We start from the raw sequence: 19,029 nt of genomic DNA, 5'->3' as shown, positions 1-19,029 counted from the left end.
TGCTGAGCCTACAGCTAGTATTTTTATTTTGCGGAATGTTCGTTCTTATTTTGCCGAATTGTTGTAAACTTGTATAAATATGTATCAAATGTGAAGTTAAGTGCTTGTGTTGAACCCGCCATTTTGCAAGTTGGATTCCAAAATTTTCTAAATGGATAAAATCTTAAACACCATTGGTGATTGTGATGCAGAAGCAATGCAAATGCTTGGTAAGCATGCTTGCTGTTTAAAACTTCTTTTTGTGCCTGATCATTTTTTATAGACGACATCATATCTTGTTTTTTCTGTCGTCGCCTTATTCCGGGATATGTCGAAGGCCTGGGCCAGCACATTAAAGATGGTAAGTATATATAATATATTTAAATATTGCCGATCGCCATACACGTATTATTCACCCCTATTCTGTTCGTCGATCGATTCAAAATATTTCGATCGAATGGAAAATTTCCATTCTGCATTCCGTTCGAGTTGGGTATGAACTCGAATATCATTCGTTCGAGTTGTTAAATTTTCGAACATTACTCGATCGACTTGCGTTCGTATTACTTCTGTTCGGTTTAGAATCGTTCTAATTTGTTTATACAAGTGTGACGGTTTCTTTTACCAAGAAATGAATAATATAAATAATATAGAACGTGCAAGTAGTGTTGACAGCTTTGACGGTTAGTGTTCGAAATTTCAAGTGTTCCCGAACGAGAGTCGATCGAATCATACAAGTCGAACGGAATAAAGAATGCAAAATTCGAAGTCGAACGAAAGTGTAGATTCGTTCGTATCACAAATCCGTCGGATTGCAGAATCGGGGTGATTATTTCTTTAATAGATTTTCTGCGAACGCTTTTCATCATTCGTCAGAAGAGCCCAAGTCGAGGAGCCAAAAGAGCTCGTGATGAGAATCCTGCGAAAGAAAATTTGTTAAAAGGATTCATAAAATGGATAAAGGTAATCATTTTTTTCTGTTTTAATGTGTATTTTGTAACGTTAATTGATGTTCACAGTCGGAAGATGCATACCCCACCAAAAGTAATGTTCCTCTGGTCTATGCGAAGGGTTTTTTTTTCAGACATAGGCTCTAGTGCTGCCATATCATGGAAGCAGCACTCAATTATGTTGGAGCCAGATTTGAGGAAATATTTTCTAGTGTTAATTGATTTTTTTTTCGTATGCCGATGTACAGCCGACAGACAAGCAGTTTTATGTTTTTGTATCATACAACTTGCTTGGACTCGGACATCTAACAACGACTTACGGGCGAATAATGCAAACTATTCAGTGATTGATTTTTCTTTTGTAAATTATATCGATTCAAACCTTAAAGAAAAAATAAAGTGCTAAAAATTACCGATCAGTCGCCATCGAAACAAATTTGACAGGTGGGAAAAAACCGAACATTCGTCATCTATTTTAATTGCGGAACTGATTACCGAACACTCAGCTGTTCTAATTTCGTCAAAAATGTAAATGAGTTCGTTAAACCAATTTAAGTGTGCAGTGGAAAAAATATAGCTTTTTAGCGAGTAAATAGACGAAAATGACGAGAAACTAATGTCGCTCTCAGCTGCAAGCGAAGCTGAGAGCGACATTAATTTCTCGTCATTTTCGTCAATTTTGAGTCTATTTGCTCGCTAAAAAATGACATTTTTTTCCACTGCCACTGAAACAGTTGGATGTACAAACTATGAGAACAAAATTCATGCCCAGTCAATAGCATAAGCGGAACAGTATAGTTTCTAAATTGTGTTCTTTCTCTCATTTGCCCTTTCAGTCATTTGCTGTTTTCAGTGAATATCCCATAGTATGCAGTGTCGGTATTCAACCGAAGCTTCGAGAATTGAAAATGACGGAAAAAGGTTCCACAATGACTTTTACCTGTTGGTGCTCGAATCTGTAGTAGTTCTAGTTTCCAAAGAGGTTCTGGGGTGTAATTACTTCGATTTGTCATTGACGTTATTTTGGTTTCGTATTATCATAGAGGAAAGAGTGACGTTGGTGGTGTCATCTATTGTAAAACGCTGAAATCTGTCATATAAGTAAATATGCCATTTTCTGAAAATGGTTCCGAACATTCTCGAATGAAGAATGACAAACAGTTGAGTTGACAGAACCAGCCGGTAACATATCCGGAACAATTTTCAGAAAATTTGACCTAGAATGTTTGTTTTTTTTTTTACACAATATTTATTGCATGATTCACGTTGAAAGAAAAACTCATCTCATCTGCGCGGACGATTCAACATTCAACTATGAGACCGAATAACTATTTTCGTTCGAATGTCATTGATTTTGATTGGACGATTGATTGAAGAAAAGAAATCATTTCTCTAGCTCTTAATTAATTCACTAATGCTCTAGCTGTGTGTGTGTGTGTGCCGGAAAACATTTTTCTATACACGTGAGCTTCTTACAATACAATTCAATACCGCGAATCTTTTGCAATCGGAGTTACCGGGAGACGCTAAAATCTCTGGCGTCCAAAGTCCTTCCAAAAGTATGCTCTCTATTATGTTTCTTAAAAGGAAAACGTGACAAGTACAAGATACAACAAGAAATGGAATAGCGCGAGTATGTTGTTTTCGTTTAGGCTTTGTGTGGTGTAGTCTTTTCTCGTTTTGGTTTTACCTATATTTTAATTCCTCGGGTTTTTTTTACTTCTTCTATAGAATAGTACGAGGAAACAAAGCACTTCATGTTATCTGTGTTTTCGTTTGTATATTTGTTCAGTTTGACTGTCGAGTTTCGATGAGTTAGATTTTTACTTTTCTACTTACGTTGTATAATTGTGGTTCAACTGCTATGGAACTAAAAAAATTGAAAAAAAAACATATAAAACAAAGGATTTTCGGAGAAAACAATAAACGGAAGAAAATCTGTTTAGTTTTAATTACATTAGATGGGTGGCTGAATTTTTATCAAAGATTTTGCTGAGGCACAAACTGTAAACAAACTGAGGTAACCGAATAGAACCGAGGTAAAAACAAAACAACAATAAAATCCGTATGGGTTGGGTGTTGTGTGTGTGTTTGTATAATAAACTACTGGCACTAGGAAGGGGGGACAAATCCGATGAGACCGCACACGAGAAAGGTCCAAAATCTTTGAATAAAAATTCAGCCCGTATCTTCCCTCTCTTCATTTTATTATTCCTTTATAATTATATATGTACTTCATAATTTCCAATTTAACCTCCTTCCTCCTTACTTCCTTTTGCTGTGTTGGACCGTACTCTCGTGCCATGCGCTTGTTCCGTGTCTAGTCTGTGTGTGTGAGTGTGTCAGTGTGTACATTTGTATCCTTGCACGTTTCTCTCTCTTTCTCTCTCTGTGTGTGTGTTTGTTTGTGTACGTTTTTAATTAAACAATTCAATTAAAAATAATTTAAACAAAAAATAATAATAAAACATAAAAAAATGGCAGATAGAAATTATGTTCTTTTTTTTCGAGGTCTTGGTAGCGCATCCCGCGCGGGTGTTGGCACTGTAAAAGCAAAACCTTCCAACCAACCCGGGACTCTGCTGCACTGCGGCTGTACAAGTGTAAATGAACGTCCCGTGAAACCACGTCACGCCCCACAACGGGAACCGGCGTCTTCATTTCTCCAGTTTTTTTGGAAGACCATCGAATTTTCCGATTCATTTGTTTTTGTTTTTTTTTGTAATTTTTTTTGTTAAACAAAGTGTATTCCCCTTAGTAAATAGCTTTTGCTACCGCTTCTCTTTTTCCTCGCTCGCATGATCATCAAAAGTAGAAATAGTAATAATGATAATAGTTTTATTGTAGGTTGGATTCCCTAAACGCTAAAATTATCAACGTATGCTCATCTTCCGCTCCTTCTGCTTCTGCTTCTTCATTTGCTGCTTCTTGCTCCTCTAACTAATAATCAATTTATATATGCTTTCGTTTTTTTTGCTTCTATTTTTGTGTTGTTTTTAACTTAGTTTCAATTCCTACGAGTAGTCGATTAAACTTAATAACAATTAGTTCCCGTCCTTTTCGGCGATTGCTACAATTATTTCATCATGATTATATTAAATTAACGTTTGATCCCCCCCAATATTCTGCCTTCCATAATTTTATTTGATTTTTTTTATTGTATCAATTAGTTAGTACATAATCAATGAATGCGCGAACCTAATCGTCGTCGTAGTATGTAAGTTAGTTAAGCACGAATGATGACAACAACCGGAAGCCGAACTTAAAACGTTGCTTTGTCTTTCGCTACCAGTTTTTGTGTGTATGGGTGTGTGTGTGTGTGTGTGTGTTCTATTGGAAACAACTAAACAATGCTGGTACTACTAGTAGGGGCGGGTGTGTTTGTGACTCAGGACACAATGTGTGCTGGCTCGAACTTATCGATTTCGAATCGAACTTTTCCTTCATAGTTTTTATTCTTCAGTTTCATTGCGTAAATTCTATATTATTTAAAATACAGGAGGGAATGGAAGAAAGTTTGGTTCGAAGGAAACAAAAAAAAAATATAACAAAACGAAAGCAGCTGCTGCTTGAATACTCTTGCGAACGGAAATGTTTTTTTTCTTTCTTTTTTCATTTTCCTACCAGATAAAATAGAGACATGCGCTGCTATCGAACGAATGTAGCTTTACAAGAGTCCACAACAAACCACCACTTCCTAATACTACAAAATTAACTCCGTGTAATGTATGTAGCTGTCTCTCCTAATTCAATGCGGGGGAACAATTGGCCTTCACTTGGTGTAAAATTCCACAACCGACCAAAAATAGTCAATACTATTTGCCTTCGGCAAATCTTTCTTAGCTTGGCATATCAAATGAATTCGTCTGCGCGTGTGTGCATGCGTGCATGTGCGCGTGTGTGTGTTTGAGTGCCTGATTCTGACTGCGGTTTTACTGTTTTCAGTGAATTGCAACCGAACGAGAAAAAAAATTATGATTATCATCCCTATTTTGTGTACTCAACAACCGCATTTGCACCTGAACACCACCACACACACACACAAACACGCCAACACTTTTTTTTTCTTCCTTTACTCTTTCTGCCTATAGTACTACTAAACTGCTACTATGCTATTATTATCATTAATTAGAAATTACCGTGTTACTGCGCTGCTCTGCTGATGCTACTAACACTGATCTTCCTCCTTCTCTCTCTATCGACACAGCAACTTCACTACCACCACCACTACAACACCTGCTCCTGAACCACCATCACCAGCGCACGGTGGCAGCGATAGCGACGCTCATCTCCCCCGTCGACGACCCCCGTTCCATTCCATTCCCCGCAAAACCATCATCACTTATTACATATTTTCGAACTGATCCACACGACGCTTGGTGTTACCCTTGCGGATCTCGCGCAGTGTCTTGTACTTGTCGCGACCCTGGCGCACGTTCTCGCGGTGAATCTTGTCGTTCGCCGTTTCCATCGTGTCGTCCCGGGACAGGGCGAGGTCTTGTTTGAGGGCCTGCGGGAATAAGAGAACGGAAAGTGTGTTATAGTAATTAAATGGCAGATCTTAAGGCATATAGATTCGTGTGCTCTTGGACTTGTCGAACCTACCGTTATCAAACCGACACTATAAACACTAAAACATTCGCCGGATTTCGCTTAGCAATAAAAGTCAGTGATAACATTTTCGAAGAGTTTCGACATTCCACAGGAAAGTCATCCGGGACCCTCGATATTTTTACTGTACTTCAACTATGTCTATCGTTACATTACGAAATTCGATGAGGACTCGCCTGATGGCGCCACGCTCGCAAAAATGTATGTTTTTTTCAATTTGCGCGTGAAATGTTTAATATGTATGTACGTTCCACTTGACAGTAACTATAAATTTTATTACCAATCTCAATTCATCATACCGCTGTGTGAAAGAATCAAAAGGGCGGCATAGTAGGCCGAGTGACTTACGCAAAACCGCGGGCAGTAGAGAATCTTCTTTCTAATAGTATGATCCAACAGATTGAATAATGAGTTTTTATCCTGGAAAATTTTTCTGGTTACCTAGAGTTGCATCGATTTTAGGTTTCGGTCTTTTTCAAAGCCGACTAATTATTAGTGTTTTTGAAGACTAATAGTTATCCAGCCTTTTTTAAGGCTATACAAAGAGTGATATTCTGAGCTAATTAGTCTTTTTCAAGACTATAAAATATTTTAAGATCACCTTAAATTTCGTGAAGCGCTAGTGCTCAAAAGTTTAAGTACTTCGAAAAAAGTCCTTTTGCAAATTCGGACATTGGTAAGGGGTGCCCACCGGTTAAAGTTTGAAATCGGAAAAACATTTTTAATGCCAAAAATCTAAAAATCGAGAAAAAATGTCAGTGATATGCAGAGATGCCAAGTCTGCAAATTTGTCTGTAAATTATCAAATTTCTCAGTTGACATGTAAACCTTTTTCGTATAAAGACTTTTTACACACTTTTGAAACTTCGATTGTGTGCAGACATTTGTCAGAAATTACAGACTTTTGAAAATTGGCGCGATCTTTTCTTTTTGCTATCTGAACTTATTATATTACCTGGCATCTCGGGTGATATGCAACACGTGGACAAATTGACAGCTTCAAAGCATCCGTCGTATAAGCAAAAACGTTGGTTCTCTGGTTCTGTTAGCCATGGCGACTTCAAACAAATCGTCCAAGTCAAGGAAAATGAACTTTATTGCACTGATTAATGCCATTAATCTTTGCTCAGTGAATAAGAAGCCAACAAAATTCGCCTGCAGCAACGTATTCAATCCCGCGGAGCCGGTGGAAGACTGACCAAATCAACTCCAAAGGCGCCACCATCCAAATCATTGACCAAGAGAACCAAGGCGAAGTCACCATCAGGCAATGAAGATTTTGGTCCAAAACGCTTCCGAAAACAATAAATTCCGTTTTTTTTCTTTCAATAATTGCAATTTTTACTTGAATTTTTCCATTTCTAGCGAAATTTCTTGGGGTGCCGGTAACCGAACATGTTTTTTGAAATGGCTAAAATTTATTACTTTACTAAACTGCCCATACTCGCATATCAGTCCCACATCGATTTTCGCCAATATTGAGTTAGCCTGAGGAATGAAATCGATCCTCAATATACTCTTAGAAATTGCAATAGAGGTTGAGAGTTTCTTTAGTAAAATGTGAAAAAAATATCAACTCATGTCTGTCCCATATGCAAAGTACCCGCTTATCAGTCCCATTCAGTGCAAATTTCAATAATTTCATTTGTTACAATATTGGAATAGCAAAGGTGTATTACCGATATTTTATGTTATGATACCATGATTCAGCATTAGGTAGCACAATAAATCAAAAAAATTCGTAATTAAAATTTTAATCGTCTTTTTCTCGATTTGCCGATTTTCTATATGGGACTGATATAAAAGTATGGGCAGTAAATTGATACCAAAGTTTTTTCAATCGATTGAACCAACTTAGTTTCTTATTCATTTGTTAGCTAGTGACTTTAGCTTTCCATTGATGTATATATGTCCGCATAATGTGCACTTAGTTAGAAGTTATAACCTTAAATGAAAAGGGTGCCGGTAACCAAACACTCTTCCCTTTATATAAGAGCGGTAAAAATCAACGTGTTTTGTCGGTTACGTCACTTATACCATTATATCTCCGGAACCAGAAATCACAGCCATTTGATTTTCGAACTTGATCAATGGCCTAACAATACCTTTCAAACGGGCCTAGTCTTGTTACAATCGGTTAAGCCATTTCCGAGAAACATGCGCGGTAAAAAACAACACGTTTTGTCGGTTACGTCACTTATACCATTATATGTCAGGAACGAGAAGTCACAACCATTTGATGTTGGAATTTGATAAATGGCCCGACAGTAGCTTTCAAACGAGCCTAATTTAGTTAAAATCGGTTCTGCCATTTCTGAGAAAATTGAGCGGTAAAAATTTCTTCGAAAAGTGCACACACAGACATTTTCCGATTTCGTCGAACTGAGTCGAATGGTATATAAAACTATGGGTCTCCGAGGCTCCGTTCGAAAGTCGGTTTTTTTCCAGTAATTCTAATACCTTTCTACAGAGAGGGGCAAAACAGGTACGCCTTCCAATTCGTCTTCTAACGAAAACAATTTATTAACCGGTAGATCGGCCACGTCATCTTCTAGTGACAGTTACGCTAACGTAAGAGGTAGACAACTACCTACCAGTATTAGTTCTATGCCATTCACTAATTTAATTGAAGTCGATTTAGGTGATATAACGGAAAATAAAATGATCTAGTTTTTTCAAATGATCATATGTCAAAATAACAGTAATGGTAAAATACTTCATAATCAACTCTCTGCTGGTTACTTTACACTGCTTTACCTCAGCAATTCAACTTGTGTCTCTTCCGTGAAAACCCCCTCTACAATTAATCTGGTTCTAACAGATTAAAGTCACAATTGTAGTGAACCGATTACAAATGCTGACTTTGACTCATCTTCCTGTAACATTCAGACTTCCCAACGAACCTATAATTGATCCAACTAGTTCTATATTCAACTACCATAGAGCTAATTGGTTTGAATACAGATATCAGATTGAAAATCACGTGGATCTAAAACTTAAGCTAAATTAAACTCTCCTATTATCGATGACAATCTTCAACTGCTCATTCGGTTGAAGAATATTCGTAGACAACAATATCAATGTTCTCGTGATTTACAAATAGAAATTAAATATAGATTTACTCTTTCTAGAAATGAAAAGAAAAATTGAACAAATTAAACCATATTCTAAGTCTTTCTAAAAACTTCAGAAACCAATTCCTGCTCTCAATGAAGGAAATCAACTACTTCTTACAAATGGTGAAAAAGCTCTGAAACTTGCTCAGCAGTTCGCGAGTGTCCACAATTTTTAATTTGAACGTTGTGAGTCCTATTGAAAATGAAGTCTCGCTGAAATATGATCATATTTCAACTCAAGTGTTGTTACAAGATGACATTACTGAGACGAATTTTGATGAAATTAAGTCAATTATTAGGAAACAAAAAAACATGAAGGCTCCTGGTAATATTCTTATTAAAATCTCCCCGAATCTCATGCATTAAGACTTGGTTAAAGTGTTTTTCATTAGCTTACTTCCCTAAGAGATGGAAAACGCTAAAGTAATTCCTATCCTCAAACCTGATAAAAACCCAGCAGAAACATCAAGTTATCGACCAATTAGCTTACTTTCTTCTGTCAGTAACCTTTTTGAAAAAATTATCTTGTTGACAATGATGTCTCATATAAATGAGAATTTAATTTTTTTTTTACCAGAGCAGTTTGAAAAAATGTCTGATTTCCAGTTTTCTATTTATTTGATCAAAATGATTCAAAATTATTTAACTGATTGTACTCTTCAGGTTAGCTATCAGAATTGTAAATCTGAATTGCTTTTAATATTTAATTTCTAAACTCAATTCCTGAACTCAGTTTCAGGATTTATTCATTTTTTATATCATTTATTTTACCACGGCTTTAATCATTTTGGTTCAAGATTTGAGTTAAATTTAAGAATTCAGACCTGCTACATGCTGGAACTGAACTCGGAGCTTGGAATTGAGTTTAGTTTATTTATTCAAGTTCGGAGTTCATTTGTAGAACTAAATTTGGAACCTGGATTCTGAAAATAAGTTCAGCTCCAGATGTCTAGAACTAAAGTCGTTAATTGAATTTTTGATTTAGATTCTGAATCAAAATTATGCAACTGAATTCTGAGCCTGTGAGTAGGATACCCTCAACTCAGAGAAACTCAGAGACTAAGAATCGATTGTAGAATTTGTTGAAACAGAAAGTCAAATACGCTAGCTTTAATCGGCAATGTTTCAATGTAATCTTGGTTTTGAGTCCGCAGCTGCAAACTGCTTGTTACATCAGTATCCGGCCGCATTATCAACGAAATGCAAACTAGTGTTTGCTGAGACATAACATCGCACTGGGTTTAGATATAACAACTTATGACAATCTACCGTAAAAATACCATGTTATAGGTTCTATCATCGGTTGAGTTTGATGTACTTCCTCCGAATCCGGTCGTACAACTATAATTGGTCGCGTATTTTGACTGACGACTAGATTGGTACTTCTTTATTATGTCAATATGATGATCAACAGCCGCCGAAAACCATCGTATTTTGATGGAAGTGTATGGATAGCATGCTCTAGCTGAGCGAACGTGTCGGAAGTGGTTTGCACGGTTTAAAAGAAGGAACTTTAAAAAACAAAGAACGAGCCGGAGCACCACCTAAGTTTGAAGATGAAGAAATGGAGGATTTGCTCGATCAAGATCCGTCGTAATTACAATATGAACTTGCGAAATTGGTCCGAGTTACTCAGTGAGCAATGGGAATGATCCGGAAGGTAGGCAATTGGGTGCCAAATGAATTGAAGCGAAAAACTGGTCCAAAGGCACAAAGGAAGGGTTTTTTGCATTGAACTGTTACTGGCGATGCAAAGTGGAATCGTTACGATTATTCAAAACGTCGTACAACGTATGGATACCCTGACTATGAATCATTGACGATGACTGTTCCGATATTCATGGCTAGAAGGTTACGCACTGTAAATGGTGGGACCAGCTGGGTGTAGGTTATTATGAGTGGCTGCCACCGACGGAAGGATCACGAGGGAGGTCTACCGAAGACAATTGATTCGTTTGAACCGAGCGTTGTAAGAAAAACGACCACAATACACGAGAAAGAATGCTGCACACATGTTGTGCACAACCGGTAAAATATACTTAGAAACGCTCAAATGGAAAGTTTGCACCCGCTATATAGTGCGGACATTGCTCCTTCCGATTACTATTTGTTCCGGTCGATGCAGCAGCATTCCTCCAATTATGACGACGTAACACTGAATTCATGAGTTGTGATCAAAGCGGTCGTATTCAAATCAAAAAGAGTATCCACAAATTGCCAGAAAGATGAGAAAAAGTAGTGGCTAGCGATGAATAATACTTTGAATGTTGAATTTGTAGCCATTTTTTGTCAATGAAGTTTCAAATTTCGAAAACATACGGCACGAACTGGAGTACTGGAGTTGGTAGTAGCCGATGTGAAGAAATTTTTGTTGCCTTTCTACGTACATTTCTTGCATAATTTTCCTAACCAGTAAGTTCCAGACAATATTGACATATTGGTCAGCAGTTTTTTTCTAAGTGACTAACGATTCACATGCATAAATTGAGTCCGAAGACCACGTACGAACGAGGAGACTTTTGTCCAGCGCATACGCCTTTTCAAATCCTACATATCCCTATTTCGATGAAAAATATCTCGCCGCATTGCTACAGGCTTTATTGTCAGGAGGAAGCTTTTGCACATACATATATACTTTAAAAAAATGCTACGAAAGTCCGCATATTATCATCTAACCGTTCTGAAAGAACACACGAATCCAAGCAACTGAACCAATACCTCATACCAATGTCAGTATGAGACCACTGTCCCACTTACCTTCAGCTGATCATGCAAACGCTCGTTACGTTCGGCCAGCGTGCGTCTTTCCTCGACCGGATCCTTTATGTGCTCATCGGTGTCGAAGTCCTTCGAGAAGTCCTGATTGCCATTTTCACCGTTCGTCAGTTCCTCCTCGTTGTCCTCTTCCTCTTCCACGTGGTGGTGTTTGGGCGTTGTGGTCGCTGCCAGCAGGGCGGCTGCCGCTTCGCTCTACGGAGATCAGACCAGCACTCAGGTTAGCGACTCAATAATAATAGGGGTTCATGTTTTATTTTTGATATTGCACAGAAAAGTAGAATAATAGTAAATGTTTGAAATAAGAAAAAATATAGTCCTGTACATAGTTGTTGAGAAGAAATCGAATGTTTTCCAGTGTTCGGTCCAATCCAACGTAGATGGTGGTGATGAGTGTGGTCTGATAATAGTTCCGTGTGGGCCTGTCACGGGTAGAGATGAGGGGTAGCAGAAAGCAGATTGAATCACGGAAAGATAGTTTGGGGTGCCGTTTGATCAGATCAGTACGGTAGTTTTTTTTTGGTGATGTGCGGGTGCTCTACTATGCTGCGAAAACGAGAAAAAAATCCAAAAAATGCATACATACTTTACGCTTTACCTGTTTCCGTCTGGCTTCTTCAACCTCCTCCTGCAGGCGCTTGGTTTCGGAATCTTTAATCGAGACCTCGTCCTGGATCTTCTGCACCTCTTCCTGTTTGTAGCGAATCTCCTCCTCCAGTTTGGCACGTTCGGCCGCTTCCATGTTCTTGGTTTCCTCCAGGCGCCGAATCATGACCTGCAGTTCGTTCTGGCGGGCTTCCAGTTCGTCCTTGGCGGCCTGCAGCTGCTTGAGTTGATCCTCCAGACGGCGGATCATGTCCTGCGCTTCCATCAAATTGGCCTGCGAACGTTCCATATCTTCCTGCATGATTCGCATTCGATCCTCGTACTCCTGCTGTTTCTTCTCGGCACGTTCGCGAGCAGCCAGTGCCAGCTGGAGCTTTTCACGTTCCTGCTGTTTGGCGTTCTTCTCCTCGCGAGCCTGTGCCTTCATCTGCTGCACGTCGATGGTGTCCGGCTTGCGGCGACGCATGTACAGCTCGTGATTGCCCATGCACAGGGCCAGGATGCGTTTGTTTATGCGAACACGAGGAGCGAAGAATACAAAGTCCGGTGCCTTCTTATCGATTGGCTGTGAGTGTGTGTGAGTATGTTCAAAATAAATTAAATCAGTAGGTATTGTTTTTCGTCTTTAACTACGATCAAGCTCACCTTGATGATGAATTTTCGATCATTGAACGAAATATTTCGTATTTCCGACCACGGGAATCCGATCTTCGGTGTAAGTCTGTCGTCCTTTTCGTAGATGTTCAGTCCCAGAGCATCGACGCCGAGCCATAGCTCCGTGCCCTTCTTGTTACGGATCTCGAAGTAGTTGACACCGTACATTTCCAGATCCTGGGCAATCTTGAGGTACTCCATCATGGCATCCTCGCGGAGCATTCCGTGATGTTCTTGCCACCAGGTGGTGATCGAATTTTCCCACTCATCCTTGGACATCTTATGCTGATCGATGACACTGAAAGAAAGGAGGGGCCGTTGAGTAAAATTGTAAGAGTATCTCACACCGGGAACTAACTTACCGCTGCGGCAGCAATCGGTCATTGATCAGAAAACCGGGCGTGTGTGTCGTCTTGATGTAGTCACCGTGGCGGGCCTGGACGGCATATGAGGCAAGCAGCACCGACGTCTCCGGTGGACAGTAGATCTCATCCGACAGGATAGCATTCTTGACCTGCAGATAGAACAATCGCAGCGTGATGTCCTGGATCAGCTCTTCGGCGACGTCCTCCGGGTAGAATTTGGCACGGAACTTGAACTGCAGCGGGTCACCCTTCTGAACGTCCTGGCTCATGACCTGAGTAGTAATGGGTAAGAAAAACAATGTGAGATTAGAATCCGAGATTTGCTTGCTGTTTGTTGGAAACTATTGAAATGATCAAATTTGAGGTACGACCATAAATTACCCATCGAGAGAATGGCATTGATCCGGTCTGATTTCCCGAAGGCGTCCAGCGGAAATCGGTAAGCAAATGGAAGGAGAATACAAATGACAAGTCAGTAGTAGTTGACCATAATTCACTATCACAATTCTATTTTCGCTGTGACCTTGGCGGCCCGCGCTGTAAAAACATGACTTTTTGTGCTTGTTTTGAAAGAGTTAATTATGAAGCCGATCGTAAACGTCATTCGAGCGAAACTAGATTCCCAAACCGAAACGCCGTGGGCACGTTGTTGGTCGTCAATCGCTTCTGTAAACAAACACACACTCACACACACACACACGGTGGCACGGTCCGATTGCTGCAGCTTTGGAAATGCAAAAACATCACTTCGAAGACAAACGGGGATGATAATCGATGGAAAGAAGTGCAGTTTAGAAGATGTGACCACCGTTGGTAGTTGACGTGATTCTTTAAAAATAATTCAATGCGACTCCGGTCGTAAACTGGACCCAACCACTCTTTGTAATCAGTTTAAGCTAGCAGTATGTTGTCGGATCGGCGACCAGCAACCGATGACTACTACTTGTTCTATGTCGACGTCACGTCACAAGACTTTTATTGGCGGTTTGAAATAAACAACGGATGTCGAATCATCCGCAACCAGACTAGGTTTCGTCGAGTACAAAACCATTTGAAAAGCACTGTCTAATACAGGATTGTAAAATACACGATCAAGAAAAGTCTACAACCTTACCATTCGCTGTTACCACTGGAATTCCTCAAGGTAGTCACTTTGGACCTATATATTTTTACTTTATATCAACGATCTAAATTTTTCGAATGAAACTATGACTTCAAATTATTTCATGTCATCAAATCCACAGCTGACGCAGAATTCCTACTAGGGCAGTTGAATAATTTCAGGGTGGCAAGTGAATTGCCGATTTCAATTTCCCGGTTTGCGATATTCTATATGAATATTTCAATTTTTTCCCATGCGTGTATCTACATCGAAAATTAAAACGATGACATTTACATTTTTCTGCACCAAAATATTGGAATCGTGATCAGAAACAATGTACTGATAAACAAAATTCTATATCCGTTCAAAGAATCTCAAGAAATTTAGTACAAATTCAGAGAATTTCCTTTATTAGAAAATTTTACCAAACAAAATCACGCCAAAACTTGTATGACATTTTTTATTGTTTTAGTTAGAAACCGTTTTTGACCACAATTCGTAAAAGAATGAAACTTCGGTTTCACTGAAAATCTCAAAAATTTCGGTAAATATACCTAAATCAAGTGTCATTTCGATTTTTTTTGTTTGAAAAAAATTAACTCTCTGGAAATTGAATTTTGCGATTTCCGAAATCCAACGTCAAGATCTGGTGTTATCTCGACGTTTCAGGTAAGATATTTGGCATAAAAAATAAATTTTATATTTCGGTTGCATAGCCGATCTTGCACTGGTTTTTAGCCAGTTTTATTTCCGAATAGCCCAACTAATTTATCTTCCATGAGAAATCCTTCAACAGTTGATCTAGTTCTAGAAGATCAATGTCAAATTTCATTACTCAAACTGACTTCAGGATTGCAAATTAAGCAATGAATAATTGAACTAGCTATATATATATTCACCACCTTAGAACTAATCGGTTAGGATATAGATCTCATATCGGAAGCAATGTGAAACATGAAATTGCTTCGGGAAAAATCGATACATCATTACAAATCATTACATTATTAAAGTTAGGAGTGTATCAGTACCAAAATCTCAAACTGAATTCAATTCTCCATCATCTACATCAATATCAACGTTCTTGTGATCTTACTATGGAATAGTAAAATAAAACATAAATTCACTGAACAAATCAAACCATATTCTAAGATTCTATACTGGTCCTCAGAAACAGGTTTCAAACACTCTCTGAAAACGGTGGATAATATCAAAGTCGACAACTTTTTTCCAATTTTGTGAGTCCGATTGAAAACTCACACAAATATGCATTGTCTCAAGATGATCATCATTACCAAACTTAAAAACATGAAGACTCCTAAGAATTTTGAATAATTTTATCGAAAAATTTTTCGATGTTATCTTGATACTTTGCCAAGTGTGTTGAATATTCATTCTAAATCTTAATGAATCCAACAGAAGTATCCAAATTATGCTTATTTTTTTTCAAAACGAGCTTCATTGTGCTGTTCTTGATAACAGCTAAGAAAGTTCTGATGCTGGATTGTTCAATATAGAACTTGTATGGGAGAATAAATTTTTTCAACACTTTGACTGAAGATTTCGTTCAAATTCAGAATTTGATATTGTCTCCTACTTTTATGTTGTTGATTAAAAAAATCATGATGCTAACAATTGTTACTCATATTTGAGGTAGTAATATTTTTGCCAGCCTGTAATTTGACTAATTGGTGTAATATCAACAGAATGGTTTTGAACGCCTCCAAATGTCCAAACAATCTGTAGTCAGTTTCGAGATAAATAAATAAATAAATAAATAAATAAATAAATAAATAAAAATATTTCACAAATTGTTCTGGAACGTACATGCAAAAGAAGAGGAGGTTTTATGCCTGTTAGAGAGGAAGTTTGACAGAAACTAGTTCCACCGGGCTTTTCCCTACTCCAAATAAACAAATAAACTATATTTTTTAAAAACTAACCCTTCAGTTTGACATAAATTACAACGTCATTTAGCTTGAAAGCGGAAATATTTAAATTTGATTCCGCAACTCTTTTCAAACAGTGAACTGGCATTTTTCAACTAGTGATTCAGTCAATGACAAATATGAGGCTCCATTCCTTACGCCTAAAAGCAGTAGAAACAACAACTAGTTCTTCTGAGAGCATATCTGCTGTTTGACGTTCGCAGTACATGTTTCGCTACAAACAAGAGCTATTGCGTCATCCAGCTGCTGGTCGTTTGCTTTGGAGAAAAATGCAGCGAAAAGTGGACAACGATGGGGAACTTTAATGACTTTAAATGTCATCTAGAGAAGTATGACGACTACTTTTTTGCAAATCGAAGCTAAATATCATCAGTTTAGTGCAGATCTAGGATAATTTTATTCGCTATGTGAACTTTTTCGCACCAAACGAGCGTAACTAAAGCTATTTGACGAGAAAAAATGTTCCGGAAAGTGTTCAATATCGTGAAGAATTTCACAATTTGGCCATTCTGAATACCAGAAATAAATCCCGTACAGCATTTTAATAGTTTCTCTTACAAAAATATGCAAATTCGAAATGAAATAATCGACATAAAAATTCTATATGTTGCTATTTTTGCCCATTTGTGAGAAAGCTACAAACAAAATCACGTAAAAAGAAGGTTCCTAAACAAAATTGATTCAGTTTGGAATCAATCAGCACTTCGAGCATACGTGTTGCGGGTCGTTCGCAAAGCCAGTGTCGCTTCGAACATGAGCGATTGCGTCATCCAGCTGCTGGTCGTTTGCATTGGAGAAAAATGCGACGAAAAGTGAACATTATACAAAATCAGTCGTTCTGATGGCGCTAAATGTTATCTAAAGAACTATCAAAATTACTTCTGTGTGTAAAACGAAGGTAAAAATCATCAGTTTAGTGCAAATCTAGAATAATTTGATTAGCGTTGTGCACTTTTCACAGTGCGAAATTAGCACCAAACGAGCGTAAATAAAGATAGCAAAATGCTCCGAACAGCGTTCAATATCGTAGAAAATACCTACTTCTGAAAGCGCGAAATAAATCCCGCGATTACATCATGCAGCTGCTGGTTGTTTACATTCTAGTAAAATTCTTCGGAAAAAAAACAAACGTTCGCAGTGCGGCCTTCGCTTCAAACAAGTGCGGAAAATTCATCTAAAGATTGAACACAACGGAGGGAATACATATACAAATCGACAGGTCTAAGGACCATAAATGATAGTGTTACAACATGCAGTTACAGTCAAATTATTCAGTTCCAAATCATTCCCAGCGTCTCCACATAGAATCAAGCAAAGAGATAATTGGATTTTCTCATATACATTAATTTGATATTATAAAATCGATTTTCAATTAGAATAAGTGTCGTCACTAATACTATTAACGTTAGCGCTGCAAGGAAGGGCACACAAGCAAGTGGCAAATTTACTTTGTGCGCCGTTCACCAAACGAGAGGTAACCTTTTTGTTCAGAATTTTGCTCGTGGGAGTAATTTTGAACTATGTTTGAAGTTGGAGAAATGGAAACCTGCGGTTCCTTTCAAAATTAAGAAGCAGTTTACCAAGAACGAATGGGATTTTATTCGAAATGGATGAATGATTAGTAGAACAACAATGTACCAACATAAGTGAGCATTTTTAAAGTAATCTGCCCCTTGTTGACAGCAGTCGTACGTTCATCTCGCGGTTATGTCCCTAACATTACCTACTACAATTTTTTTTTATGATTGAAAGTTGTGAGTGTGTTAAAGAGAAGCAATTTCTGAGGAAAATAGAAAACCGATGGAAAAATCTTCAACTTTGATTTGAACAATTGGACTTTTCTTCGATAAAGTGATAAAATGTGATTAATCCACCTAGAAGTGAGATGATTCCGCATGTTTTTTCTGCATGAAAACTTTTTGGTATTTTTAGTTATCATGAAATTATTTTAATGACTGTCGTTTTAAGCAGAGATGCCAGATCTGCAGATTTATCTGTAAATCTGCAGATGTCGTACATTGTGCTGCAGACATTTTTTGTTGTGCAGACTTTTGCAGACTTGAAAAACGAGATTTTTGCAGACTTTCGTTAAAATTTACAGACTTTTGAAATTGGCGCGACCGTTTTTTTTGCAAAACTAAACTTAGGTATGGCGACTTTACGTCAAACCGACTAAAATATTAAAGCGGTAATTCATAACTTGATAACCACTGAACCGTTTTTTTTCCTCAATTTTTGAGTATGTTATGTAAAAAATGTCTTCCGGAAAGAATATGAAACACGGAGAAATGAATTTCTGTGTTTAAAAACACTGATTGCATCACTTTCTAACGGTTGAAAATTTAGGTTTTTCTACGTAAGTCAAGGACGGGGCTGAATAAAGGGCATTAATAAAAATAATGTAGTTTTTATTACGTATTGCTTTTCTAATATTTTGCACAGCCGTACATGTCAATCAATATTCACGCATTGCGAAAACACAGTTAAAGAATTAATGAGTTAACAGAACTAATTAGATGATGACAACAACTGTAAAAGAAATATTAGAGCAATCGGCTGACATTAATTGTGAAAAAAAAATCAACACGTTGATGGCAGAGTAGTGTGAGGGGGACTTGGTTTACGAATAAATGGAATCAGGAGGAATTTACTTCGTAATAAGATCCAATTGCAATTAACCATGCGTTTAGAATTGGCAGCGATGTTGTTTGAGATTTCAACGTTCTAAAATGTGTTTGGTTTTTAAATCATTACAAATTTGACGTTTTGAGTGAATTGTTGATTTTTTTCTGAAATATATCTTTTTTCACCATGGAGAAATAAAAAACGAACATTGCTCAGAAAGCTTGACAACTTGGCCCTGCAACCGCTTAGAGGACTATTCGTTCGATAGTCTCCTTGCTGTTGCGCGAGTCATACCCATTT

The 19,029-nt window shown here is 37.9% G+C and overlaps 1 protein-coding gene and 1 long non-coding RNA gene across 9 annotated transcripts in view; one reads left to right on the top strand and one right to left on the bottom strand.

The window, feature by feature from the left end:
- The first annotated feature begins 272 nt into the window (after positions 1 to 272).
- Positions 273 to 1,306, top strand: LOC131425344 (uncharacterized). The gene is made up of 3 exons (XR_009228979.1): positions 273 to 340; positions 824 to 942; positions 999 to 1,306. It is a non-coding gene; the product is annotated as an uncharacterized LOC131425344 (long non-coding RNA).
- A 1,564-nt stretch (positions 1,307 to 2,870) lies between these two features.
- The window catches only part of LOC131425947 (moesin/ezrin/radixin homolog 1), a 99,900-nt gene continuing 83,741 nt past the window's right edge, over positions 2,871 to 19,029 (bottom strand). For 4 of the 8 annotated variants that reach the window (XM_058588276.1, XM_058588274.1, XM_058588275.1 and 1 more), the window contains 6 exons: positions 13,438 to 13,464; positions 13,054 to 13,328; positions 12,683 to 12,989; positions 12,018 to 12,602; positions 11,414 to 11,626; positions 2,871 to 5,439 (listed from right to left, as the gene is read on the bottom strand). In XM_058588276.1, coding sequence (XP_058444259.1) covers positions 5,275 to 5,439; positions 11,414 to 11,626; positions 12,018 to 12,602; positions 12,683 to 12,989; positions 13,054 to 13,328; positions 13,438 to 13,464 — 1,572 coding nt within the window. In that variant the 3' untranslated portion in view covers positions 2,871 to 5,274. The remainder of the gene's footprint in view (positions 5,440 to 11,413; positions 11,627 to 12,017; positions 12,603 to 12,682; positions 12,990 to 13,053; positions 13,329 to 13,437; positions 13,465 to 19,029) is intronic. The other 4 variants (XM_058588277.1, XM_058588279.1, XM_058588280.1 and 1 more) reach the window with 3 other exon arrangements.

The sequence above is a fragment of the Malaya genurostris genome, chromosome 1 (assembly GCF_030247185.1).
Source record: "Malaya genurostris strain Urasoe2022 chromosome 1, Malgen_1.1, whole genome shotgun sequence".
NCBI lineage: Eukaryota > Metazoa > Arthropoda > Insecta > Diptera > Culicidae > Malaya > Malaya genurostris.
Note: the sequence above shows the minus strand (reverse complement) of the source record. Positions and strands in the feature narration are given on the sequence as shown.